Below are 27323 nucleotides of genomic sequence, written 5' to 3' on the forward strand. Positions count from 1 at the left end.
TGCATTTTTTTTAAATTGGCTTTTAAGAGCATTAGACATGCCTTGGCCGGTTTGGCTCAGCAGTTAGAGCGTCGGCCTGCGGTCCAGAAAGACCCGGGTTTGGTTCCCGCTAAGGGCATGTACCTCGGTTGCAGTTTGTCCCCACCCCGGTTTGGGTTGTGTGGGTGGCAGCCACTCCATGTGTCTCTCTCACGTTGATGTTTCTTTCTCTCTCTCTCTCTCTTCCTCTCTCTCCCTCCCACTCTATCTGAACAAGAAATGGAAAAATGTCCTCGGGTGAGGATTAAAGAAAAAAAGGAAAGAGCCATAGACATGAAGAATATTTATTGTCTATTCTGCAAACATTTTTCTTCAGTTTATCTCTTCAGTCTGTCTGTATGTTTTTGAATGAAAGTTGAAAATTCTTACAAAGTTAAACCTGTTCGTGTTTTTATTTTGTTCTCCACCTTGGTGATGTTGAGAAGAACTTCTTCACCCTTACATTTTCCTCACAGATTTTTGTAGTTTCACCTTCTGAATGGGCAGAAAGGAGCCCAAGGCCAGGGGTCATGGTGAGCGCTGTCTTCCAGGAAGTCATGTTGGACGTGGAGGTGGAAGGAGAAGTAGGGCAGGATTTAAGGGATTGCCTGGGCATGAGAGAGAATGCATGTGACTTAGGAGCAGTCATGTGGAGGAGGGAAGCAAGGAGGGGGTGGATGCAGGGGAAAAGCAGCACATGGGTGAAGCTAGAGTTTGTGCTATTAAAAATTACTGCGTCTAGAAAAAGTGAGTATAGATGGTGGCCAGCTGAAATACTCTACACTTCTCAGGAATCCATATTTCCTAAATAGGTATTACCAGGAGTACTAATGTGTACTGAGGAGAGAGGGGCTTTGATCAAAACATTTTGAACACTGGTGGACCACACGCTCTAGGCAGGTCTGTGTGCCTGGGTTGTGCAAGAGCTTCCTGGGATACCTACCTGCTGAGTCCTCCCCAAGAGCGTGGCCAGTAGCAGAGCACTGGAGAGGTGCTGTTGCAGTCATGTGGGGGACTCCCCAGAAGGCCCACTTGCCTTTGCCTTAGGCGTTTTCAAGAGGCCCCTGGTGGCACAGGCCCTTTAGCCTATAGTTCTGGGTAGAATGGAGCACCTGATGGCAAGTCACAATGTTCAGCCTCTTGCCTCCTCTTTTTGTTCCAGGTTTTCTCCCTTTCCTTTTGGTTCAGGCCCTTTTGGAGGCTGATGACTACCAAGAGCTTGAGGCGTCACTTATTTGGCCAGTGGGAGATCCGTCAAGCATTTTGATTTTTAGAATAGAGGTTCTCAGTGTATGGCCCACAGACCATAATAATATTTCTGTAATACTACTAAAACAATATTTGCTTTATTCACTCTCTATGAATGTACAGTAGAGTTTTTCAGAGGCTACACACTGTAGGGATGACATTATTGTGTTGATGGCTAATGGATGTGTTTTTTGAATCTTGCAAAGAAGTTGGTTTACAGTCTAAATAATGTGCTGTCCACCCTAAACAAAAAGTCAGGTAGGTATTCCATCTGCACAAAGGATTCCCAAGGTGGGGGTGGGGAAGAAGGATTGTAATCTGACATGGAAAGCCACATTTCAAGAATCAGGAAATTCTTTACTCAGGGAAAGAGGAAGATAAGGGGAGGGGCTGTTCTAACCTTAGAGCTCTGCTGTAACCCTAGAGTTCTCTCTGTAGGGATTTAACAACCAACAAATGGTGTGAGAGAGCTCCTCCCACAGGCCTTCCTGATTCCTTTCTTGCTTAAGTCTGTCATAAATTTTGACAGTGAATTTTTAGAGAGTATTAAATTCTTGGTATTGCTACTAGGCTCTTAGTAGCTGTCTTTAGTTATACCTGCTATAATTACTATAACTGTATCATTTAAATAATTTCTTTGAAATCCTGAAGTTTTCTTCGTGCCTAACATGGAAATACAAGTAAGTACACTTTGTTGACTTGTTTTACAATAACATTAAAATTTTCCAAAAAACCTTTCTAAATTGTGTCTGCAGCTGCTACTTTAGATTTTAATGAGCTATTTTAAAATAAAAGAACATTTGCCCTGGCTGGTTTGGCTCAACTATTAGAGCGTCGGCCCTCAGACCAGAGAGTCCTGGGTTTGGTTGCCGCTAAGGGCACGTACCTCAGTTGCAGTTTGTCCCCAGCCTCCGTTGGGATTGTGTGGGTGGAGACCACTCGATGTGTCTCTCTCACATCGATGTTTCTCTCTCTCTCTTTCTCTCTCTGTCCCTCCCGCTCTATCTGAAGATAAATGCAAACAAAAAATGTCCTCGGGTAAGGATTAAAATAAAAGAACATTTATATTTTTTTATATGTGAGTATGGATCACTGACTTAAAAAGGGAGAAGACTTGCTTTCTCAACCCATAGCAGCACCCCCCAAGTCTAAAGATGCTAAAAAGAAGACACATATCAGAGTTCACTGATGCATGGAAGGGAGGATTCTACTCCAGAGAAACTGGGTAAAACTGTAAATATGAAACAAAAATAGGTCAAAAGCTATCTTTTCCTTGGCTTTATAGGTGTTAATACTTTGCCGTTTTGTATCTATAAACCAAACATTTTTGCATACTGTTATGATGCCAGTTAAGGTGCAGCATTTTGAGAACAATCATTTAGAGTTTCAAAGATAAAGGAATTTAATATTTTAAAAGTACACATAATGAGCTTTTTAATCTTCATCTGAGGACATTTTTGCATTTATTTTCAGATAGAGAGGGAGAGAAACATCAGTGTGAAAGAGACACATTTATTGGCTGGAATTGAACCCGGGACTCCCTGGTCTGCAGGCCGACGCTCTAACCGCTGAGCCAAACTGGTCAGGGCCAGGCTTAAATAATGTAAAAAAGAAAAACAAAGTGCAAGGTCAATCGATGAATTCTGATGTCACAGAATATGAAAAATTCATTGTTGGGGATTCAGATTCCACACCGCAGCTAACCTTTAAGAAACTACACTTGTCGAATTTGGGTGCTGTATCAAAGAAATATGCCCACAAATATCTGAAAAGGCTATTAAAATGCTCCTCCTTTTTCCAGTGACTTACCTGAGTGAGGCTGAGTTTTTCATGTCCTTCAGCTCACATATTGCAGTAGAGTAAAGGCAGAGGCTGGTAGGAGAGTATAGCTCTCTTCCCTGAAGCCAGATATTAAAGAGATTTACAAATGTACAGTAGTCATGCTTCTCATTAATTATCTTTGGCAGAAAAGTTATTTTTTAAATGAAAATGTCAATTATATTCACATGTAATGGGTTTATTATTTTTGTTTAATTTTTTATTTTTATTGAATTTATTGGGGTGACAGTTGTTTTTTTTAAATAAATTAAATACTTGAAAATGTTTTAATTTCTCATAGTAAATATTAATGGACATAACCCAAATTATGGAAAGCTCTTGAGGGTCCTTCCATAAAGTCTTTTATTTTTTTCTTTTATTTTTTGTTAATCCTCACCCGAGGATATTTTTTCCATTGATTTTTAGAGAGAGTGGAAGGGTGATGTAGAGGGGGCGGGGGGAGAGAGAGAAAGAGAAACATTGATGTGATAAGAGGCACATCAGTTGGTTGCCTCCTGCATGTACCCTGACTGGGGCAACTCAGGTACATGTCATTGACTGGGAATCAAACCAATAACCCTTCAGTGTGTGGCCGACGCTCTAACCACTGAGAACACCGGTCAGGGAGTTCATGAGATTTGAGAGTATAAAGGGGTTCTGAGACCTGAAGGTTTGAGGGCGGGTGTTTTAGAGCGAGGTGGTCACACAGAGCCTCTCTGGCAGCCTCACTGGGCTCTCCCTGGTGGCTGTGTCCTAAAATAGCTCTAGCTTGCTGGTGGCTTCAATCTTGTATCCTTGAAACTGGTGTTCTTGGGGTCTGAGTGGGATGGGATAGGGTGATGAGAAGACCCTGGCTTTGGATCAGGAAGTTCTTCAAGGGGGATTTTACACTGTCACCCCTCATAAAAGGACGGGGCAAATATGAGACCCTGCACCCCTGCATCAACATCTATAATGAGGTGATGATAAATGTAGCCTGTTGGGGGGGCACTCAGAAGGCTGTGTGTGATCTTGGGGGCTGTGGTAAAGCCTCTTATACATGCTAACTGCATGCCAAGAGTTAGATATGTCTCTGACTTAGGTCTGCTTTCAGCTCTGAATCTGTAGACTGCACCAGTCACCTGCCAGAGAGAAAAAGGTGCCTAATGTGGGGGAAGGGGTGGTTTCTTCAGGAGAGTAGGAATTGATTCTTTGAAGTACAAAAATCAAAAGGATTCTGTTAAGTACTTAAACTTTTCAAAGTAGATAAATAACTAGTAGCCTGTTTGAACTAATTAATTAACTAAGTGAACAGACTGGTGTTCATGCTAATAAGGGAGCTTCTGACCAACTCTGTCCACCTCCTTGAGTCCTACTCCTAAGCTCATTTCACCCCAGGCACTGGATCTGGTCAGGAGTCCAGCATCAGCTCTTCACCATCTGGAACACCAGTGTCTCTCCTATGTCCTGTAATTAGAGACCCTGGGAGAGGTGGCTGTGTGCTGGCAGGCATGTATGAGGGAGAGAGAATGTGCATCCATGTGCCTCAGACAGACTGATGCCTGTCATTTGGGGTCCTCACTCTGCAGGGACCAGGAAGGAGCTCGTCTGTTTCCATGTGGTACCAGAATGTTCTGTTGCTGAACCATTTTGTGGCTTCAGATTCACAGTGTGAATGTGGGTGGTTTCTGGTCTTTGCTTGTCTTTTGTTCCTTAGGATAGATTTTTGGAAGTGGGACTACTCAGCAGTACATTATTTCCAAATTGCTTTTTCAGCAGGTCCTAATTTCAGGTGCTGAGTGAGACCACCCCTTCCACAGCATCCTTGTGGCACTTGCCTGTTCACCAATGCATTTCAATAGAATATGTGAAAGAGGCTCAGTTTCATTTTTCTTTTTCTTTAAATCCTCACCTGAGGATATTTTTCCATTAATCTTCAGATATAGTGGTGGGGGGGGCATTGATGTGAGAGAGACACACCGATTGGTTGCCTGCTGCACGACCCCCACCAGGGCCGGGACCAAACCACAACCAAGGTATGTGCCCTTGACCGGAATCAAACGCACGACTCTTTGGTCTACAGGCTGATGCTCTAACCGCTGAGCCAAACCAGCCAGCGTGTCGGTTTCATTTCTTATTTTTATTTTTTTTTTTATCCTCACCCGAGGGCATTTTTCCATTTTTTGTACAGATAGAGTGGGAGGGAGAGAGAGAGAGAAACATCGACGTGAAAGGGACACATCGAGTGGCTGCCACCCGCACGACCAACCAGGGCTGGGGACAAACTGCAACCGAAGTACGTGCCCTTAGCGGGAACCGAACCCGGGTCTCTCCAGACCGCAGGCCGACGCTCTAACCGCTGAGCCAAACCGGCCAGGGCGGTTTCATTTCTTTATTGAGAATTTTTTTGGGTCATTTAATTCCTCTTTGGGGACTTTCCAATTTGTATCGTTGACCATTGAGGTTTTAAGCTTTTTATGTCAGCCACTTTGTAGATGCTCTGTAAAGTACAGATATTGTATTTGCTGAAAATCTTCTCCAGTGTGTTTTCTTGTTAATTTTGGTTGTTTTTGTAATTTGAGGTTCTTCTTGTTCTCATGTAGTCATGTATATTACTCTGTATTAGGTGACTTGTTTTGTTCCCAGCTTAAAAATGTAAGCCCTCCCACCTAGGCTTGACCAGTATTTCCTTCTCTTTTTCTTCTAGTTCTTCACTTGTTTGATTTAATATTTTAAACTGTCTATCCCATTAATCTGTGTGAGGCTGCAAAAATGCTAAGAGGTCTTTTCTTTCCTTTACTGTCTGTCAGGCTTCCCTGATGATCTAATGCCACCAGCCCAGCACCCCAGCAGCCTGGCTAGCTGAGGTCTTGAACTGGCCTGGGCTTAAATTGACACTCTCCTCCCTGCCCTAGTATAATTAAAGTCTTCCCCTTATTATTAACTTGTGATTCTTTTGTTGTTGATGTTAATCCTCAACCGAGGATATTTTTTATTGATTTTTTTTCAACATTTTTAAAAATATGTTTTTTATTGATTTTTTGAGAGAGACGGGAAAGGAGAGAGAGATAGAAACAGCTATGTGAGAGAGAAACATCAATTGGCTGCCTCCTGCATGCCCCCTATTGGGGATCGAGCCTGAAACCCAGGCATGTACCCTGACCGGGAATTAAACCAGGACCCCTCAGTCCATGGGATGATGCTCAATCCACTGAGCCACACCTACAGGGCTTCATTAATTTTTAGATAGAGTGGGAGGGAGGGACAGGGAGAGAGAGAGAGCACGTGCACATGACTGCTCTTGACCAGGAATCAAACCTGCAACCTTCCGGTCTGCAGGCTGACGTTCTAACCGCTGAGCTGGCTAGGGCTAACTTGTGATTCTTTATTATACATTGGGTTCTTATGTAACAGGGCCTGTCAGAAGATGTTTTCTGTTAGGCTGCACTGTTTTTTCCATGTAATTCTGTCTTGCAAGAGAGCCTCATTAGATCTCCTTTTCAGAAATTTCCTTGATTTTTAAGTACCTCTGAGAATGAAACACTGTAAATGTGTAGATCACTGTCCTTTGTTGTTGTTGTTAAAATTCTTCTTAGTTGTTTTCAAAATCCACATGATGCTGCATCAGTTTGCGTGGGGCTCATTCCATGGTGATAGGGTCTGGGTAGGCAAGCCCAATGGGCTCTAGGGTGTGGGTTGGTGTGGGTGGGTCAGACTGGGAGAACATGGTTCCAGCAGTTCGGCCAGTCAGTTTGAACATGTTCCTGGTCCCGAAAGGAATCAGAGAAGCATGTGGATGCGCTCAGGTGCTTATGTGGTAAAATTGTCAGAGATGAGTTTGTCTTACATGTTTTCAAATATAAAATATTTTGTTTCTACAGTAGAATGTTGGATCAAGAATTTTAGTAAAATTAGAACATAAACCAGTAACTGTTAGCTTTAACCAGAGGACATAACCTGCAAATATTAAAGCAACCTCTTTTAAACTCCCAGGAATCAAAGTGACATATATTTTGCTAATTATGTATATTAAACCAAAACCTGTATTTGAAGCTTTCTCTTCCAAATTCCTGCCATGTTTAATTAAAAGCATTTTATTAACTATGGTAGAAACACCAGATGAAATCTTTTTTTATTTTATTGATTTTAGAGAGAGAGAAACATCGATTTGTTGTTTCACTTATTAATGCAGTCATTGGTTGATTCATGTATGTGTTCTGACCGGGGATGCAACCCACAACCTTGGGTATCGAGACAATGTTCTAACCAGCTGAGCTACCCGGCCAGGGCCAGATGTGATGTTCTTAAAACAAGTCCAGTTTGAGCCTTCTTGGATTTATGATTCTGAGTGGCTCTGGGTATTCTGAACACTGACTTGGGGTTTCAACTTGTGGAGGTAACGTGAACAGTAGGCTTTGTCCTCGGGTTGGCTCCCAGCGGGCTCTGCTTTTTTGGAGGAGTTTCATGTCTCGGTTCATTTTGTTTAAACTGATAAGGACTTGTGTGATGGGCTCAGCTCTGCACCCTGTCTCCCTCTACCTTTCCTCGGTTGTGTGAAGGCTGCCAAGTGAGAGGGGACAGGAGGTGATACTTCTGGTATCTGGTCATGTGCTCAGTTACATTGGGGTTTCCTCACATTGAAGTGAGTTTGGAGCTGTGAAGGGAAAGGCTTGGTTGAAGCAAAGTTCACAGATGCCATTGGTAAGTTTGTTTTGAAGGGAGGAGTTTGGAGAATTTCTGTCTGACTCATGTGAGTGTCTCATTCTTGTTTTCTTCTTTTGTAGGCATCAGTTTGTAGAAAATAATTTAATACTAAAAATGGGTCCCGTAGATAAGCGAAAGGTAAGTCAGACCCGCCGCCGTTCCTTCCTGTGTGTCTGTCTCTCCCTTCTGGTTCCTACTCAGGTTCAAGCCTTCTTCTCGGGTTCCTGCTGTAACTTGTTGCACATAGCAGCCTTCATTTTGATTCCCTTTTAGAGATGATCTCTAGATTTAATAGCTGAAGGAGAGTTCAGCTATTCAGCTGTGGCAAAACAGAAATAGAGCCTTTTGTTTATTCTCAGGAGTCAGCGTTCTGGTGTGTCCATGAGACTGGGTTCACTGATGTCAGAGTTTCTGTCCCATTGAGAAGGCTCTGCTTGACATCCCTGCAAGTCATCTATCATTTCATTAGAATTCTTTTTTTGTTTTGTTTTTGTTAATCCTCATCCGAGGATATTTTTCCATTTATTTATTTTTAGATGGAGTGGAAGGGAGGGAGGTGGAGGGAGAGAGATAGAAACATCAGTGTGAGAGAGACACTTCGATTGGTTACCTCCCAAAAGACCCCAACTGGGATAGGGATTGAACCTGCAACCCAGGTACGTGCCCTTGACTGGGAATTGAGCTTGAGACCCTTTGGTCCAGAGGCTGACTCTTAGCTGCTGAGCTAAACTGGCTGGGCTAAAATTGTTTTTGAAAATTGTTATGTATAGAGACCCATGCGTCTCGGGATTTGGGGCAGGCACTCGAGTGCGGGTTAAAAAGAAAATTGTTATTTATTATGTTTTATGGATTAATAAAGTGGGTTAATTTTATCAAAACATATCAGACTGTATAAATGTTCTCCATCTGCTGACATGGGCCCTTCTAAGCTCAGGCTCCTGACATCCATTTCTGACCCACCCTGGAGCATCCTTAGTGGATGAGAACCTCCGTGAAGATGGGTGAGGTGTGAGTGGCCAGTGGTAGAGCCCTGTGCCTTAGTGTGGAGCAGAAGGCAAGAAGCGGTGGGGGCTGGCCTGTGCTGCCACTCCCTGATGTGGCAACCAAAGTAAGGATACCCAGAGTGGGGGTAATGGAAGCCGGTTCACCAAAACCAAGCAGTAAATGCTTCCATTCTCTGGTCCAAGGCTGGGGGATGAAGTGTGCACACTCCCTTTGTCCCGGGTGAGTGGATAGGTGCCTGGCACTAGTCCCTGTGCCCTGAGCTATTCTGACAGTCCAGCCTCTGAGGCAGCGGTAAGCACTGTCATCACCCACTTCTGAGCTTTGACAAGGCCTTTTTTTTTTTGGTCAGGGTTTATTTGCACGACGACGACAGTTACTACTCACAGAGGGGCCACACTTATACTATGTGGATCCTGTCAACAAAGTCCTGAAAGGTGAAATTCCATGGTCACAAGAACTCCGACCAGAGGCCAAGAATTTTAAAACCTTCTTTGTGCACACAGTGAGTTTGTCCCTATGTGTTCTCCTTTGCAGGGCAGTTTGAGGCCTTTGGACTTCCGTTTGAAGCGTCCAAATACTGTAGCCTGAGAAGGGGAGCTGGGGTCAAGGCAGTTGTCTCCCCCTTTCCCATGTCCCAGGTCCCCCATGTTCATGACTCAGTCTTGAGTTGGGCTGGAAGAAACCTGTACTTGTTTCTCACTTTGGGGGTGACCTGAGGGATCTGTAGGTCATCACCTGGCATATTTAATCTCTGCACATGTGTGGAAGGAAGAAGTCCACATGTTCGTGTACTTCCAGAGGTACCTGCAGAGGCTGCAGTAGGATGGCAGTTTTGTTCTACGATTTCTCCCCAACAGGTGGAGGTACTGGTCTTGGGGAGACTCAGTCCCTTGAGAACATTAAACGGTTTCTTTCTCTGCAGCCAAATAGGACATATTACCTGATGGACCCAAGCGGGAATGCTCACAAATGGTGCAAGAAGATCCAGGAGGTGTGGAGGCACAGATACCAGAGCCACCCAGACGCCGCCGTGCAGTGACGGCCCGCAGCCCTGCCCTCGCTGCCAGGACACGTGCCCCAGCGCAGCTCACCGCCATCCGGGACGCTTCCAGACCACCTGCCAGCCATCTCAAGGGGAGTGCAGACAGTGGAACCTTGCAGCTTTTTCATTTAAAAGAAAAGAAGAAAAAAATACCCAACCACACAAAGAACAAAACCAATAATGAACAGGAATTCAGGGTTGCTTTGCTTGCTCTCTGTGCTCTATGGAGGCTGCCCCGAGCTATTTTTGCTGCCAGGGTCCAGTGCTGTGCACGTCTACCTGATTCCCACCTGGACCAGTGGACCAGTGTCACCAGCTCTTCACTGTGCACCCTGGTCACTGCCAGTCCTGCTGTGGCCTAGGGGGCAGGGCGTGTCTCTGGGCTCTTTCTGCCCCCTAGATCATCATGGAACTCTTCGCCAGGAAGTTGTGCGTGCCTCTGCTGGGGAGGCTTCTGATCTCAGTGGGTGGGAGTATTCTTGGCTTTTGTCCGTGTGCTCTTTTCCTCACATCCCTAGTTCACGGCTTGTACCCTGTGCTGCGGGCCCCTTGCTTTCCTCCTGCAGTAGCTCTGGCTTCAGGATTCCTGGGGTTTTACTCTCTGTGAATGCTCCACATGTTGCAACTGCTGGGCAGGTTTCCTGTAGTGAGAAGTGGAACAGGCTGTCGGGTGAAATAGCAGCCAGCAAGGTTCTGATCCATCATCCCTTTGAGCAGTGTTGCCCTCTGGTGCTGGAAACCAAGCACATGCCTGAGGGGAGCAGTTGGCAGTGGACCTGGTTAGCCCAGCTGCGCCAGGAGATGGCCCTGCCTGCCCCGTGTGAGGCTGGGTAGCAGGGCAGACTGGGCCTGTGGCCTTCACAAGGAGGAGTGAGATCTGATGAGCCTTTCCTGAGAGTTTAGGTGAAGTGTGCAGGCTTCCCCCAGACCAGTTAAATAGGAGCCAAGAGACTCCTCACAAATCGGATGGTACCAGTCACCTCTGGGCAGTGGGAGGAGTGCAGGCCCCCAGCTGGCATACGCACCACCCTTTTCGTGTTGTGATTGAATATTCTCACAACCTAACATTTTACATCCCAACAGTGAGAATCTAACACCTTCTCATGGTACCAGGTCATCTGGTCTGGAAAAAAAAGTGTTACTTGCCTTGCACGATGGGCAGGAACACCACACTTGAACCCAGCGCCCAGCCTGCTCTCCTTCCATGTCAGGTTCCCTCCTTATGCCGCTTAGAGGTGGCGCCCACCCTACTGTAACCTACACATGGTCCAAGTCCTACTAGTCCTTTGATTTTCTTTGCTGCTGCTCCCTGGACAGTGGGTCTTGGCCACTCCTCCCTGTGCAGGTGTCCAGAGGGCAGGCCTCTGTTCCAGGTGGGAGAGGGGCGGGCCCTGCTGCCTGCAAGCTGCTCCCAGACCCATCTCTGTCCCCAGGGGATGAACACGCTTCCTTTTCCTGTAGGCTTTTACCAAGGCACCAGCAAAAGGCTCACACAGAAAAGACCCCCTTACCACTTCCCTGCCCATCTCCTATCTCAAACCCATCATTTGTCACCCCGTGTGATCAGTGGTCCAAATGGAGAGGAAAGATGCCTTTCTCGCACTGTTTGAGTGATAGGAGTAGCTGTGGTTAAACTGGGAAGAAGTGTGGATGTGGGGAACTCTCTGTGGTGGGCAGGGAGAGAGGTTTAGGTGGGAGCCAGGTTTGCAGATGGTTTCTGCTTGGGTTTGCTGTCTGTCTAGTCTGTGCGATCTGGGAGACAGACAGACAGCCCGCACCTGCCTAGGGGAGGTGCTGCCCAGGTGCCAGGGTGTTGCCAGCCTTAGATTGAGCTCCCGCTTTGCTCTTCCTTCTCCTTGCTTTTGAAAAGCTTGCCTACGTTCACTTGCTTTTCAAAAAGTGAGTCTGACTTGGCCCTTCCAAGAATTTCACTTCAGGCTTACTCCCATATTTACATTTCACTCTTCTTGAAACACCTGCGTCTGTGTGTGCAGTGAGAGGAGTTGGGGCCCCTCCTGTGCAGTGTCTCCCGGTGTCTGGTCACGGGGAACCGGCATAGCTGGTGTTAGTGTTTCACACGAGCACTCAGCTGGGCTGCTCAGGACACAGGTCCTTCCTTGCATTCTGCCCTCTGGATAGAGCCACTACCTCCTGGGCTTAACCAACAAGCTCCATCTTAACCTCCGAAACCAGAAAATAAGGGGTTCAGGGTTGAGCTCGAAGCCGACAGAGCTGAAGTGACTGCCCTCGCCTGAGCCAGTGACAGCTGAGCCCTTCTCTGTAAGTCAACTTTCTCCATTCAGAGTCTCATTTTTTAAAAGCCTGTATGTATTCTTTTCTTACCCTGTACTTTTGCCAGCTTCAGTTTTATCCAACTTACCCTTGCAAACACGGTCTTGGCATGCAGGTGCCTTACACTGAGATGTGGATGAGAATGTCAGTCTGTGTCCATACAAAGACGTACATGGAAATATAAATGTGAGTTTGCCCAAAGTGGAAGGGAAATGCCCTGTTGTTTAGTAGATCCAGGAGCCATGTGTCTTACTGAGAAAGGGCAAGGACAAGTCAGATGAAGCACCCGCCAACTGGAGACTGTCCCATGTGGCCTCTCTTAGCAGAAGGGAGGGAGGACAGCCAGGAGGTTCTTTGGTCTCCGCTGTGCCTTGCCTTTCTCTGGGAACTCTAGGAAACTGGGTTTGCATCGGATGGTTTCCTTCTCTCTTCCTGTGGACCTGACCAGGGCCAAGGGCGGCGGGCAGCCCCATGTAGTGTGAAGCCCCACTCATGACTGGCACTGCTGCCTGCCTGCTGCTCTGAACCTGACTCAAACAGCTTTGACAGACATGCTTTGGGAAAAATGGCTCTTGTGATCATGCCAAAGCTGGCTGGAACTACACCTACTCCAGCCTCCTCAGGACATACTGTGCTGTTTGTAGCCCAGGCATGAAGGAATTGCAGGAGATGGCCCCATCTCTCTCTCTCTCTCTCTCTCTCTCTCTCTCTCTCTCTCTCTCTCACACACACACACACACACACACACACACACCAGCACACCAACCCCAAGCAGTGTGCCAACACAGGGGCCTCTTGGTAACACAGTACTTTCCTAAAACACTTGTATTTTTAAGAAAACCCTAGGCTCACCACCCAGAAAAGACCACTGTGAACATTTTGGTGTATAGCCTGTCCCCTCCCACACAATTTGTTTCCTTTTTAAATCTAAACTGGGAACATACAACATATACTATTTTTATTAATGTTTTTTAGAGGAACAGAGAGGAGGGAGAAACATCAATGTGAGAGAGAATCATTGATCTGTTGTCTCCTGTATGCGCCCAGCCCGTGGATCGAACCTGCAACCTGGGCATGTGCCAGGAATCGAACCCACTTCCCTTTGGTTCACAGGATGACGCTCCAACCAATTGAGCCACACTGGCCAGGGCCAATATATACTGTTTCCATATAGCTTTTTTTCACTTGTTATTTTATCTTAAGCATTTCCCCATATCATGAACAGTGGTTCAGAAACATTGTTTTTAATTATTGTAGAGTTTAATGGTTATAAATTTTATCTTAATTTATCTGTTTCCCTATTATAAAACATGTAGATGGTTTCTGGTTTTTCACTATTTAAATAATGCTGTGATGAGTATCTTTCTAAACCTCTGTTTTTTTTTTTTACCCTGATGCTTCTTTTCCCATTCCCACAAGTAGTAGTTTTGAGTAAGAGCTTGTTCATTTAAAAGGTGGTGTTAATCTGTTTCTCCATCCAGATCTGATATTTAGATGCTCAGAGTTCTAGTACAGGACCTCCTTAGTTTCCTTCAGATTCTGAAGAGATGAATTTCTGGCAGACTTTGTTCAAACTCTTATTCAAACAATGTTTTGTTTTGAATGCTAAAAATTATGTCATTAGTGCAGTCTATTTGTGACAGATTTTTCCAAAGGTCAACTTCCTTCTTTTCATTGAAAGAATCTGGTATGCTTGCATGTTACTTTCCCACCCCTGCTGCTATGGCTTTAAAGTGCTTGGTGATATTTTCAGAATCGTGTACTTTGTGTCCACAATGGTACTGAATCTGCATTTGTACAGTCAACAGATAGAAACTGTTGAACTGATCTTGCCACATGTTCAGTGGATGATTTGTAATTAAGCTTATAGACTCAGAGTATGCTGGGCCATTTGGAATCAGTAAAAGAGCAAAAGCTCTACTTGGAAAATGAACGGCACAGACAGTCGGGTTTATAGGTGTGTGTGCCCCCAATGCTCTTCAGACCCTAGGACTTAGAGGGTCTTCTTGGTCCAGTACAGCACGTGACCAGGCTTTTTCATGGTAGAATGTGATTGTCTTGTCTGATTAGGATTTAAAGACTTCTCCCCTCTCTGCACCCACAGTGCTGCACTGTGTTAGTTGTCTTCATGTACAGACCACCCAAGTTTGGTTTCATTCATAAATCTCCACTTTAGTTTGGGGCCCATTAATTCTGAAGGAAAACGCATGAGAGATTTTCTAGGTACCGTGCTCAGTGGCACATGACTCTGCCAAAGACTAGGGCTGAATTGTACAGAATCCTGCCCTCCTCTGATACCCCAGCCCGCCCGCCCTCGGCCAGTCTACAGACTGAGGGTGCTCACTGCCCAAACTGCAGAGGATGCAGCTGCTGGGAGAGTTTGGTGATGGTACTGTTCTTGGAGATGTTGCCATACTTTTTCCATATACTTTCTTTTCATATCTAAACTTAACCTGAGCTGATCATGACTCAAGTAGGGGTGGCCTCTTGGGCAGCCTACCTGGCAAGTGCTTTAAATCAGGGCAGGAGTCACTCCCAGAGCCTCTGAGGGGTGCAAGGCTGCTGGCAAGGTTGTAAATCAGGCTGCCTGTGGAGAGCTGGTCTGGGGAGGAAGCTGTTCCAGCAAAGAGCAGTTTTCTCTCTGGCTCAGACAGCCCTAGAATGCCACTGAACAAGCCTCCATGTAGACCTGAATTTTCCCATAACTCATTTATCAATAAGAGGAAACACCAAACTTTATGTACTGAGACCTTTTCACAAAAGGCAAACCTTTATTAACTGTGTAATCCACCCTAGTCTAACCTTCTGGCTGGACGACTATGGATAGGCGTCATTTTGCTGGGGAAAAGTATCACCATCATGGGTTTGATTGGACATTGGCAATATTACATTTCACAGTATTTTAGAGCAGCTGTACCTGTTCCTTAACACAAAATCGGATGAGTCAGTAGTGTGTTAGCTGTCTTTCAGGTTGGTGGCAGTTAGAACATGTGTAATATTCTCTACCTGTAACTGTGATGTACAGGCAAAGCAAAAATTTAAAAACTCATGAAAAACAAACAATGCAATGATATTAGGATATACACTTTTGTATTTTTATTCTTATATAAGGTTATTTGCTGGCTATTGTTGGCCTCTAATTCAGTCTGTGTTATTTAAAATCTAATATATGAATTATCTGGATTGAATTCACACTCGGGGCCAGGTTGTTGTATGTATTGATGTACAGCCTTGAATGTGAATAATTATTGTAAACTATATTTTACAATTTTTTCTGGCTTTATTATATACATTTTCTATTTGGTCAATGATTTAATCATATTATAATTTAATGAACCTGTTTCTTTTTTTTCTCAAATATGTGCTTTAGATGTAGTTGCTGGATGATGAATTTTACACATATGCGAGGTAGTCTTGTAATAAAAAAGCATGTAGAGTGTAGACACTCTGGCATAGCTCTTCCTTTGGTGGGGCTCGGGGGTGGAAGTGATCTGGATTTGGGCCAGAGCAGGTGTCGGTGCATTGCACAGGCTGGACTGAGGCCTGTGAGCTCCTCTTGAACCCAAAGCCAACGTATCACACTACACATGGTTTGGGGTGTAGGCATGGGGAGAGGCACAACTTGCCACTTTTGGGACTTCCACATCTGAGTGAGGTGGAGGCTGGCACTGTGTGCTGGACAGCTTGGAGGACCTTAGTCAAGGCCAGTGCTTCTAGTGCAAGGGAGCTGTGGCAGGGCTGGCTGGGATCCTGGCAGAGAATCCTAGTGAGCTGCTTTCCCCACAGCATCCAGGGCTGGGTGCCCGGGCCCAGCTTGTCTAGCTCAACGTGGCCAGGCTTCTCCTTCCTCAACACCTGACACATGTCCTGGGATCCGAAGTCTTTCCTATACCGTTTGTGCCAGGGCAACCTTGACCTGGACTCAGACAAGGTGAGGATGGCCACCCAGGCCAGCCAGGAGGTGCTAGGAGACCAATTTGTGGCTTCATCCCCGCACACCCCTTGTACCAGCTTGACCCGATCCCCCAAAGTCCATGTCCCATGCCGGGGAAAGAGAGGATGGCGCTCTATCGGCTACTACTGTTGAGGATCCCCAGTCACTCCGCCTTGTATCTCTCTTTCTAGCCCTCACTGCTCTTCGGTGGAGGAGGTTTCCCACATCCTTGACTTTGCCGTGGATCTACTTTCCTTTCCTCTAGAGTCTTTTGCCCCTGGTGTGTCAACGTCCCAGTGTAGGGCTTGGAATCGGAACCCTGGCGTTCTTCACTTTTCACATTCCAGACGTTTGACTTAATGTTGGCACGGGGGCGTTGACACGGTGGCCTTCCTTTCCCAGGGACTTGCATTTAGAGAATTGGTGCTCCATGGGTTTCAGCCACAACACGCACCCCCCTCAGCACTCTAAGAAGGTGCTGTCCGTGCATTGAATATTTCAAAGGCACTGTTGTTCATGTTAAGGGGTGGATTAGGGATGTCAAGGAAGGACCAGGTAGGAAATCTTTTTCAGTCTGCTTTCTAATTATGCTAGTTTTCCCACTGCCCTCACAAAAGGATAGGAATGTCTGGGTTGGTTTGCAGCTTATCTTCGTATAATATAATGCTCACACTGTTGTTCCCGATAGTAATAGAAATTAAATTATTTTGTTGATTAATGCTCTGGCCGGATTTGCTCAGCGGTTAGAGCGTCAGCCTGTGGACCAGAGAGTCCGGGGTTTGGTTCCCACTAAGGGCACGTACCTCAGTTGCAGTTTGTCCCTGGCCCCAGTTGGGGTCGTGTGGGTGGTGACCACTCAATGTGTCTCTCACATAGATGTTTCTCTCTCTCTCTTCCCCTCTCTCTTCTTCCCACTCTATCTAAAGATAAATGAAAAACAAAATTATTTTGTTGATTACCTTTACAAGACTGTGGCTGAGGAGGAGTATCTCAGAAGCTGTACAACTGTACTGGATTGAAACTCAGAAGAGGGTCTGTTGGAAAAATAGTTATTACCTATATTTATCCTAGAAAATTCACATATTCATACTTCCCTGGGTCTTTCAGATGGGCCCACAAAGCCTCACTTGGCTTTATTTCTTGCCAGTCCAGCATTTGCCAGGTATAAGGCTTTCCAGAAAAATTCACATTCTTCAAGTTTGAGAAGCATGACAGAGTCCATGCTCAGGGTGGCATGACTATGATCAGGAAATGAGAGCTCTTGAGTTACTGCCAAACCACCACTCATGGACAGAAATCAGAGTTTGAGATGCCAGCCTCTGTCCCCCTCCCCCCACTCTTCAGCTATTACCATTGCTCATTGGACTAAGCTGTGTAAGGGAATTGACCTCCCAGAAAATGGCAGTCATATATGCTGGATAAAAATAGGCTTTTATGACCTATGATTTTCCTTTTATAGTGTGGGTGTATGTGGTTCTGTTTTTTCTTTTTTTTAATTTTAATTTATTTTTGTTAGATGTTTCTCTTTTCCCCCCACTGAATCTCCCCTCCTCCTCCCTCCCCGCCCTGTCCCCAGCTTTGTGGTCTATGTCCATTGTTCATACATACATCATATAAGTTCTGTGGTTTATCTCTCCTTCCCCACCCCCTCTTCTGGGCATTGTCAATCTGTACCCCGCTTCCATGTGTCTGGGACTATCGCTTTTCTTTTTAAACAGTGCGTCTTAGTGGTCATTCACTATCATGTCTACTCCGGCGTGCTGTTTTGTATATCGAGTTTGATTTTAAATTGCTCTTGTGCATTGGGTTGTCTGAGGCAATGGCTGGCTAGTCAAAATGGAAACAGTTGATTCAGAGCCACTTAACTATGGCTTGCACAGTTAAATTGATTCATCCCTTTATTTTACTGTTCAAGACTACTTTTATAAAGTATGCTTGCCCTGACCGGTTTGGCTCAGCAGTTAGAGCGTTGTCGGCCTGCGGTTCATAGAGACCTGGGTTCGGTTTCCGCTAATTGGTTGCGGTTTTTCCCCGGCCCTAGTTGGTCGGTTGGGTGGCAACCACTTGATGTGTCCCTTTCGCGTCGATGTTTCTCTCTCTCTCTCTCTCTCTCTCTCTCTCTCTCTCTCTCTTTCCCCCTCTCCCTCCCACTCTATCTGAACAAAAAGTGGAAAAATGTTTTTGGGTGAGGATAAGAAAAAAAAAGTATGCTCTACTGTAATAGGAGTCCTCTGAGCGAGGGTAATTAATCTATCGATGTATCTGTGTTGTTGCTCTTCCAGTTATCAACTTAATCATATTTGTTTTCTAAAATGTAAAACAGAAATGTAGAACATGAAGGTAATGTAGTTTCTGTCTCATAAAATAGTTGATAGTGCCCTGGCCGGTTTGGCTCAGTGGTTAGAGCGTCAGCCTGTGGACCAGAGAGTCCCGGGTTCAGTTCCCACTAAGGGCGTGTACCTCGGTTGCGGTTTGTCCTCGGCCCTGGTTGGGTTGTAAGGGTGGCAGCCACTCGATGTGTCTCTCTCACATCGATGTTTCTCTCTTTCTCTTCCCGTCTCTCTCCCTCCCGCTCTATCTGAAGATAAATGTTCTCGGGTAAGGGAAAAAAAAGTTGATAGTAAATAAGGGTTAGTTTTAGTCACAGATTTTGTGAATTTGCCAGAAAGAGTAATGTTAATTTCCGTTAGTCATAGTAGGGATTTTACTTCAAATGAGAAAATGTATAAGATACTTGGTTTCTTCAGGTTTTTCCCTGTAGGTTCTGAGGAAAGAATGTCCCAGAGCCCTGGCCTGGTGTGGCTCAGTTGGTTGGAGTGTCATCTTGTACACTGAAAGGTCTCAGGTTTGATTCTTGGTCAAGGCACTTATTCAGGTTGCAGGTTTGATCCCTAGTCGGGGTGCATAGGAGAGGCAACTGATGGATGTGCCTCTCTCACATCCATGGTTCTCTCTCTCTCCTTTTCTCTCTCTATAAAATCAATCAAACAGATCCTCAGTGAGGATTTTTAAATTTTCTGAGGAAAAAGGAATGTCCCAGAGATTCACACTTAGATAATTAAACCCTGAGTGAGGAATCCGAGGATTAGGGAGGAGAGGGAGGATGTTTGGAGGAGTGGAACACCAGTAATTACAATGGAAGAGAAACAGGATGTTGATTCACAGGTAAAAAGCTAAGCCCTGACCTCCTAGTTAGATGAATGAAAGCATATCTGGCAGATAATCCTAGGGCTGAAGCTAAGTGTGGGCCTGGTGGAAGATTTCCTGCAGGGCATTTGCCTATGTTGATTGAGGACCTGGGCTTTCAGAAGGTGATGCTGGGATAGGGGTTGGGTGGGGAGATTTAAGGGGCAGGAGTTCCAAGACATGGAAGACCTGGAACCTCTCAGGAACCTAATGGGTTTGGAGTTCACTGGGAGAATGCCTGTGGCCTGTTGTTAAACAGAGTGTCTGGTGTGGCGCTCAGTCGATGAAGCCATATGGGAGAGAAGTTACAGGACATCTTCTGATAGGGTTCTTTGGTTTTGTTTTGTTTTTAAATATGTTTTTATTGATTTTTTAGAGAGAGAGGAAGGGAGAGAGAGAGAAAGATCAATCAGCTGCCTCCTGCACGCCACTGGGCATGTGTCCTGACCGGGAATCGAACTGAAACCTCTCAGTCCATGGGACAAAACTCAATCCACTGAGCCACACCAGCCGGGCAGGAGGAGTGCTTTTTAAGAACTGGACAGACAGGTAGTTAGGGAGGGTGGGGTGCCGGGCTACTGCTGGTCCCTCTCCCCTTAAGTCTTCACATTCCCTGTGTCAGGACCGAGCCTGGGACCCACTGCCACCATCCCTCAAGACCCCCAGTTCTCACCCTCTAATCTCAAGTTCTGACTCTGGGCCCATTGCCACCATGAAGTTCTCTTTATGGACAGGAAAAGTTCTCTTTTCCTCTTGGGGGTTCCTCCATCTGGGCTGAGTTGGTGTTGATCATTTCAGCTGTCCTGGGTCATTTTTCTCTCCCACATTCCCTTAGGCGCAGGCCAGGTGTAACACTCCTTCCCGGAAGTGCTTCATGAATACTTGATGTGTGATTCATTTTGGTTATGTCCTTTTGTATTTCATGGGGCCTGGCCCATAGGTATTGTTGAACAGGTTAGGCCTTGTTTAGAGCTGAATCAGCCCGTTTCAGTGTGGAGATGGTTTAGGAGTTTAAGGGTAACAGTAAATATGACTGCTTATTGATGGGTAACCACTCAGATAAAGATCAGAGGGGAGTTTGGTCTCTGCAGCTGAGCCAGGCCTGGAGAAAACTGGGTTGCCCATTTGCTTTGTCCTCTGATGAGGCCATTGTCCTGGCTTCGGGGTAGCAGATTCTGTGTCTGATGGGTTTTGAAGGGTGGGGCCAGCACGGTGCTTCTGGTGACATGCCCCTTGCAGTTCTTTGCTTGTGCTCACTCCAGGTGTACTTGGTGTTGGCAAGAGTCTTGGGATTGGAAAGGCAGTGAAAGGAATTTTATAGACGGGGCCAAGCGATGGGAGTATGGGGGGAAGTATGACATTTTAAGCCACTTGGCAAGGGAAGGGGGGATTCTAGTGATTGGAAATGACAGATTATGTTTGGTGTAACTAAATCAGAGGTGAAGGGATAACTTGCCCAATTCTGAATGTCTCATGCACGGATGAGGGAGCTGTGCGCCAGCCTGTCCGAAGCTATGAGTGGGTGTCCTGAGACACCGGTGCACGTCAGTTCACACTTTGCTTGAGGATGTGGCTGTGGGTATGTTCTTAGCCCTGACCACACTGGTGGTTTGTTCAGGACCTGAAGGAAAGGTCCCCTTGTGTGCTGGGAGCAGCTCCTCTCCTCCCCTAGTAGGGCAGGTGCTTGCTCCAGTGAATGCTATGGTCACCTCTTCACAAGGAGCTAACTTGAAGGCTCCTCTGACCTGAGCCAACCCAAGATTTAATGCTGGAAAGTCCTAAAAAAGAGTGAGAAGAGCTTGCTTCAGGGCATCGGCCCCCAGACCATCAGCTGTCCCACCCTGTCATCTGAGGGTGGCCTGGGAGGAAGTGGTGTCAGCTGCACAGCAGTTCCTCTTTCTGCCGAATGCACATGCACCCTTCAGCCGCTCTCCTCCAGCAGGGCAGTGGCGGGTCTTGGTTTAGAGCAGTGGTCCCAATACTGTGGTCCAGCAGATTTTGCAAATGGTTACTGTAGGGGAACACAGAGATGCCTGCCTGTGGCCATGTTGTCAGTGGCTGCTTTCACCTGTGAGTGGATGCTCAAAGCTGCTCTTTTCCAGGGGCTCTCCAGGTCAGCAGTCTTTCAAGTCCTCTAAAGGAGCTGACGACTGCTTGGCACCAAAGGAGGGGTCTGTGTGGCCAGGGTGCCAACAAGCCACCTTGAGCACCAGTGCTCTCACCAGGCCTTAATTAAGCAGCTCTCCCCACAGTACTGAGCACCCAGAACATTCCAGTCTGGAATTGGTAGGATGTGGGTATCTTCCCTGTTGGTATCCTGGGCTTGACTTTGACCCTACCCACAATTTAACTGGCTGTGTGGCTTGGGGTAAGTTAAAGTACCTCTAAGTCATGGGAGGCATTGTGAGCACTAAGGAAGATGATGAATGGAACACCTGCCCCTCCGAGAGCTTGGAGCTTGGTTATTGCAGTCAGTACAGTCAGCTCTTAGACATCCTTATTTTACGTTTGTACTACTTTTAGAAAGAATGTACCAAGAATGCCCTTACTGGAGTAGCTAAGTGGTTAGAGCTTCAGCCCATGCACCCAAGGGTCTCAGGTTTGATTCCTGGTCAAGGGCATGCACTTGGCTTGCAGGTTCAATGCCCGGCCCTGGACAGGGTGCTTGCAGGAGGCAACCAATCGATGTCTCTCTCTCTCACATCAATGTTTCCCTCTCTCCCCTTCTCTTCTTTCTAAAAATCAATGGAAAAAATATCCTTGGGGGAGGATTAACAAAAAGAGAACATACCAAGAATGCTTTCATCTCCTCCTCCTATGATTTTGTTATTGTCTCATATATCCTCACTGGCTCACACAAACCTCATGGTGTCTCTCCTCCCTACCCCCCAGGCTGCCTCTTCAAGCTCCACTCAGAGCCCCTGGCTGGTCTAAGGACAGGCCCTGGAGGGCCAGTTCCTGCAGCAGGCATTGGAGCCTATGCCCTGGGGGAGGGGCAGCCACTGAGGTTTCTTAGCAAGAAACTGGGTGCCTTCGAGTTTGGTGAACACTGCTCCAGAATTCCCATGCCATCCTTGTGGGTGTTGGGGTAGGCATCCGGGAGACATCAAAGTAGGGAATGCACCTACTGTCTCTCCCACAGTTGTGTTCTGGTGGGCTCTGGTTTCCTCAGCATGGCCTTCAGGATCTTGGCCTGCTTTTGCAAGTCAGCTTAAGTGGGTGGTGATGGTTCTGGAAGGATGAGCTGGGCCAGCCATTCATTGCGCATAGACAGGCTGAGCTGTGTTTTCAAAACAGAGATGTAGGTGTCCTAAGTGCTTGGCAATCCTTGTTATTTATTTATTTATTTATTTAAAATATCTTCTTTTTTTTACTGTGAGTAGTAGCAGAAGCCATTACAAACCAAAAAGCATGACAATGAAATAGAACACACAGTTTTTTTTCTTTATTGATTTTAGAGAGAGAGGAAGGGAGAGGGAGGGAGAGATGGAAACATCGATGAGAAAGATTATCGACTAACTGCTTCCTGCCTGCCCCCTACTGGGGATCAGGCCCACAACCCGGGCACGTGCCCTGACTGGGAATCGAGGTGGTGACCTGTGGGTGCATGGGTCGATGCCCAACCACTGAGCCACACCTACCGGGCGAACACACAGTTTTTATTCCGTTTTCTACACAAGAGGTTAGGAGCGGCTGAGGGAGCAGAGGAGCCCCAGGCCTGCCCTTCAGCCCCAGAGAGAGGGAAGGTGGACTCTGCACTGGATCTGCCAACAGGGCCAAGGTCAGCAAGAAAGCAGAGGCCACGTGGGAGTCCGCGGGGCGGTGGCTGTGGAGACAGCTGGTGGTGAGGGCTCAGTTGCCTCGGGAGAGCAGTGGCCCAGGTATGAACCCCTGGCCAGTGTCCTGTCTACAGTGTCCTGCCTTCCAACTTTGAGCAGGCTGGTGTCCAGGGGGACTGGAGACTGGCCCTGAGGAGGCCTCACTCCCAGGCTGGCAGAGCCACCTCAGAGTGTTTAGCCAAGGACCCTGGGTTCTTCCAACTAGGGCTTCTGCCCTGAGCAGGGGAGGCAGATCATGTCTCTCACCTGTTTCTATCTCTAGTTGATTGTCTAATGCCAGCAGTTTTATTTTAAACACCCACACTCCACTGAGTTAAGTAACATGACATCTGCAGGGGATTCATGTGCAGGTGTTCTGTACCGGAGATGTCTCTCGAGAGGGAAGTACCTGAGAAAACTGAGTAGATGGATGTCCCCTTGCCGTGTGACATAAGAGGGTCCAGACCCGCTGAACTGAATGGGGCCCATCTCCACCATTCCTAGAGCTTGGTGGCACCCCTTCAGGTGAATTGGAGCCACATTTGTTCCAGGAGCCTCACGGGTGGGGTGTTTGCTTCTGGTGAGCGTCCTTTGAGTCGCATGTGTCATCCTAAATTCTTTTTCTGTGTGTGTGTGTGTGTGTGTGTGCAGATAGAGAGGGAGGGAGGGAGAGAGAGAGAGAGAGAGAGAGAGAGAGAAACATCGATGTGAAAGGGACACATCAAGTGGCTGCCACCCATACGACCCAACCAGGGCCGAAAACAAACCGCTACTGAGGTACGTGCCCTTAGCAGGAACTGAACCCGAGTCTCTCTGGACCACAGGCCACCGATCTAACTGCTGAGCCAAACTGGCCAGGGTTGTTTCTAAGCTACATTGAATTGTGTTCGTCTGGGCTCATGGCCCTAATGTCTAAGGGGTTTTGTTTTCAGGGGAGGTGTCCAGGGGCAGCGCTGAGGGTCGGAATGACCTGGAGCCCTTGATTTTCCTTTATTCCCTGAGTGTGCTGGAAGGTTTCAGATCTCTGGGTGCACACAGGGCATTGTGGGGTCTCCTGAGAGAAAACTAAGTCAGAACCAGCTGGCACTCGTGCACGTGTGCAGCATGCTGGCTGTATGAGGTCCCAGCCCCGCTCTGTGCATCTGGTACCTGGGACAAGCCTCTGGTCTCTGGGCTTGCTTCCTCATTTGTAATTGGTGATGTCTACCACCTCTTGCTGGTCAAGGATTTGAGAACCTGTGGAAAACAAAGCAGAAGAGAGAGCGTACGTGAAGGTTTTATTTGCAAATTCGAAATGGATAATTTCAGAATAAAAACTATATGTCTCTAATCAGGTAGATTGCGAATGTTTGTGCACAGAAAGAAAATCCGAGGTTTTTGCCTGTAGATTTCAATGGGAGAAATTTGACAGAATATATCTCGCTTTTAACTCAGGACACCCAGCTCTCCTAACTTCAGGTCTCTAGTGGCTATCCCTTTTCTGTTGCAACAACGTAGTGGTCATGTCCATTCCTTAGTGCCTTTGTGGAAATCCGGAAGTGATCGAAAGGAGCAAAGTACAAACGCTCTATAAAGGAAACAGAGCTGGAGTGTGACATGTCAACAGAACTATTTTCTGTTTAGAATCTTGCACAAGAGCCTGACATTCTCGACCCTTGTTCCTTGCCATTTTCAAGGCCATATGGTTGTGTCAGGGAGTGGCAGCTCTCAGGGACAAGTGGCCTCCAATTTATCCACGATGCTTGGCGGGGCAGTGCATTCGATTGTGCCTTTATAGCCTGGGGTTTACTGCTGGGCCCACGGGAGCACCTCGGTCTTGGGGCTGTTTGAGTGGCCCAGAAGCCTTACTGTGCCACAAAGCATCTCTGGGCAGGCTCAGAGGAGTGATGGGGTGGGGCTCCCTCAGTAGTTCCCCGCCAGGGTTGTCTTTACCTCCCTCAGTTTAGGGACCCCAGGTCAGGGGTCTCCTGAGACACTATGTTATAGGGACTCCACCCTGCCTTTGCCCAGCAGCTCCTCCTGAGAAATGACTTCAGGCACCGTGCGCTCCAGGCTGTGGCCAGGGGCTCATCTCTATGTGTCCTGGCAGCCACTCTGCTCAGGCTCGAAGGACCCATGGCCCAGGATTCAAACTTCCCCTGGAGACCAGCAGCTTGGCTCTATCATTGTGGATTTCCACCAACACACTAGGAAATGGATGCAACCACTATATATATATATATTTTTTATCCTCACCCGAGGACTTTTTTTTTGCATTTATCTTCAGATAGAGTGGGGGGTGGGGAGAGAAACATCGATGTGAGAAAGACACACCAAGTGACTGCCACCCACATGACTCCAAGCCCAGAGACAAACTGCAACCGAGGTACATGCCCCTAGCGGGAACCGAACCTGGGAGTCTCCAGTCCGCAGGCCGATGCTCTAACCGCTGAGCCAGACTGGCCAGGGCACCACTATTTTCTTGTAACAGAAAAGGGATGGCCACTGGAAACTTGAAATTAAGAGGGCTGGGTGTCCTGAGCTAAATGCGGGATGTAGTCATCTGTCAAATTTCTCCCATTGAAATCTACATACAAAGGCATAGGATCTTCTGTGTACAAACATTTGCAATCAACACCGCCTTGGGCCCGTGGGAGTGGCATTCAGAGATTCAGCCAACCTGGAGCAGTGAGCCACCCCTTACTCTCCAGTATGTGGACTGAAGTGGGGAGTATGCTGGCTTCCATTAAATAGTCAAGAGTCAAGTCCAGCATTTCTCTTTCTTATCCGTTTAGGATAAATGTGGTATTTTTTGTTTGTTTTTACTATTTTTTGTTAATCCTCACCTGAGAATATTTTTTCTCTATTGTTGAAAGTATTACAGATGTTCCTCCTTTTTTCCTCCATTGACACCCTCCTCCCCACTCCCCCCCCCAAAAAAAGAAACCCAGCCTAGCCACTCTATAAATGTAGCACACGCGTGTTATGTGAGTCGAGAAAAGGACAGAAAGAGGGAGGAATAGGACAGATCTTAGTCTTGGTCCAGTTGCTGGCTGTATAAGTGTGAGCATCCCAAGTTTACATCATCAGGGTCTCCTTCTGGGGCTGGTGCAGACTTGAGGAGTGATGAAGTGACGTTAATGCAGCATGTCGACAGCTGTACCTCAGTCACACTCCACTTGCTAGTGTGGATATCACTGAGATGGTCCTGTCTGTATTTGTGCATCTGTGAGCCTAAGACTTCTGAATTTGGAATATTTTGTATTTCTGATTTTTTAAAATATATTTTATTTATTTATTCGAGGGAGAGAAGTGAGAGGGAGAGAGAAATAGAAACATCAGTGAGAGAGAACATGGACTGGCTGCCTCCTGCATGCCCCCCTCTGGGCATTTGGCCCACAACCTGGTATGTGCCCAGACCAGGAATTGAACCAGCGACCTCCTGGTGCATGGGTTGATGCTCCATCACTGAGCCACGCTGGCCTGGCTGTAATTATTATTATTATTATTTTTTAATATTTTTAAAAAATATATATTTTTATTGATATTTTAGAGAGAGAGATAGAAACATGGATCGGCTGCCTCCTGCATGCCCCCCAGTGGGGACTGAGGCCGCAGCTCCAGCATGTGTCCTGATCGGAAAATGAACCTCTCATTCCATGGGATGATGCTCAATCCGCCAGGCTCATGTCCTTCTTAGTGTCTGTCCTCATTTCAGCTGCATCTGGAAACTAGGCCTCATGGACTTTCAGGGTCTTGGTGTAGGGGCATGGCACTTCTTATAGAGGTTGAAATCTCCCCTCTCACGAGCCCAGTGGTGAGAACATAGTTCCATATGCTGCTGCCTGTCCTGTCCTAACCCTGCCATCTTGGCCCTGTTTCTTAATGAAGTCCATCCAATCAAAACAAGTCCACAGAATGAAGTAAGCCAGAGAGCACTGACATGACTGCACTGCTTTTGAATTTCTTTACGTGCTGCTCATCAGTGGCAAAGCTAGACAGGGTGTCTTGTCACTGGTGGAGGATAGTGTAGCCTTTCACTCAAGGCCACTTGCTCTTCAACATCTCAGGGTTCCCTGGTGAACCTGCAGTTCTGGGCCCAGGCTGGAGGGGCCTCAAGGCAGGTCTGGGACATGGGCTCTGTGTTACGCTCCTGGGAGGGAGTGCTCAGATCACATTGCTGGGACCAGTGTGAATGTAGCTGCTGAGCTGAGTGTCCTGCCCTGAAAGCCTAGTGATGCCTGGGCAGACTGGAGCTCAGAGAGTCCTTTCTAAAGCCCACTCTGGTTGTGTGTGTCCT

At 46.8% G+C, this 27323-nt stretch overlaps 2 protein-coding genes across 11 annotated transcripts in view; one reads left to right on the forward strand and one right to left on the reverse strand.

The window, feature by feature from the left end:
* PDPK1 (3-phosphoinositide dependent protein kinase 1) overlaps positions 1-9953 on the forward strand; it is an 81040-nt gene extending 71087 nt beyond the window's left edge. For all 4 annotated transcript variants that reach the window (XM_036280760.1, XM_036280761.1, XM_036280763.1 and 1 more), the window contains exons 12-14: positions 7848-7905; positions 9122-9274; positions 9695-9953. In XM_036280760.1, the coding sequence (XP_036136653.1) occupies positions 7848-7905; positions 9122-9274; positions 9695-9811 (328 nt within the window). In that variant the 3' untranslated portion in view covers positions 9812-9953. The remainder of the gene's footprint in view (positions 1-7847; positions 7906-9121; positions 9275-9694) is intronic.
* The window catches only part of AMDHD2 (amidohydrolase domain containing 2), a 63562-nt gene continuing 36584 nt past the window's right edge, over positions 346-27323 (reverse strand). The window contains exons 10-13 of one of the 7 annotated variants that reach the window (XR_004961798.1): positions 24194-24280; positions 17000-17074; positions 3076-3164; positions 346-626 (exon numbers count right to left, since the gene is read on the reverse strand). Coding sequence is in view for 3 of the 7 variants with exons in the window: in XM_036280769.1 (XP_036136662.1) it covers positions 24228-24280 (53 nt within the window). In the remaining 4 variants the exon portion in view is untranslated. Of the gene's footprint in view, positions 627-3075; positions 3165-16999; positions 17075-22005; positions 22507-22961; positions 23668-24193; positions 24281-27323 lie in introns of those variants that run through there. The other 6 variants (XR_004961801.1, XR_004961800.1, XR_004961799.1 and 3 more) reach the window with 6 other exon arrangements.

Source organism: Molossus molossus, unplaced genomic scaffold (assembly GCF_014108415.1).
Source record: "Molossus molossus isolate mMolMol1 unplaced genomic scaffold, mMolMol1.p scaffold_m16_p_3, whole genome shotgun sequence".
NCBI lineage: Eukaryota > Metazoa > Chordata > Mammalia > Chiroptera > Molossidae > Molossus > Molossus molossus.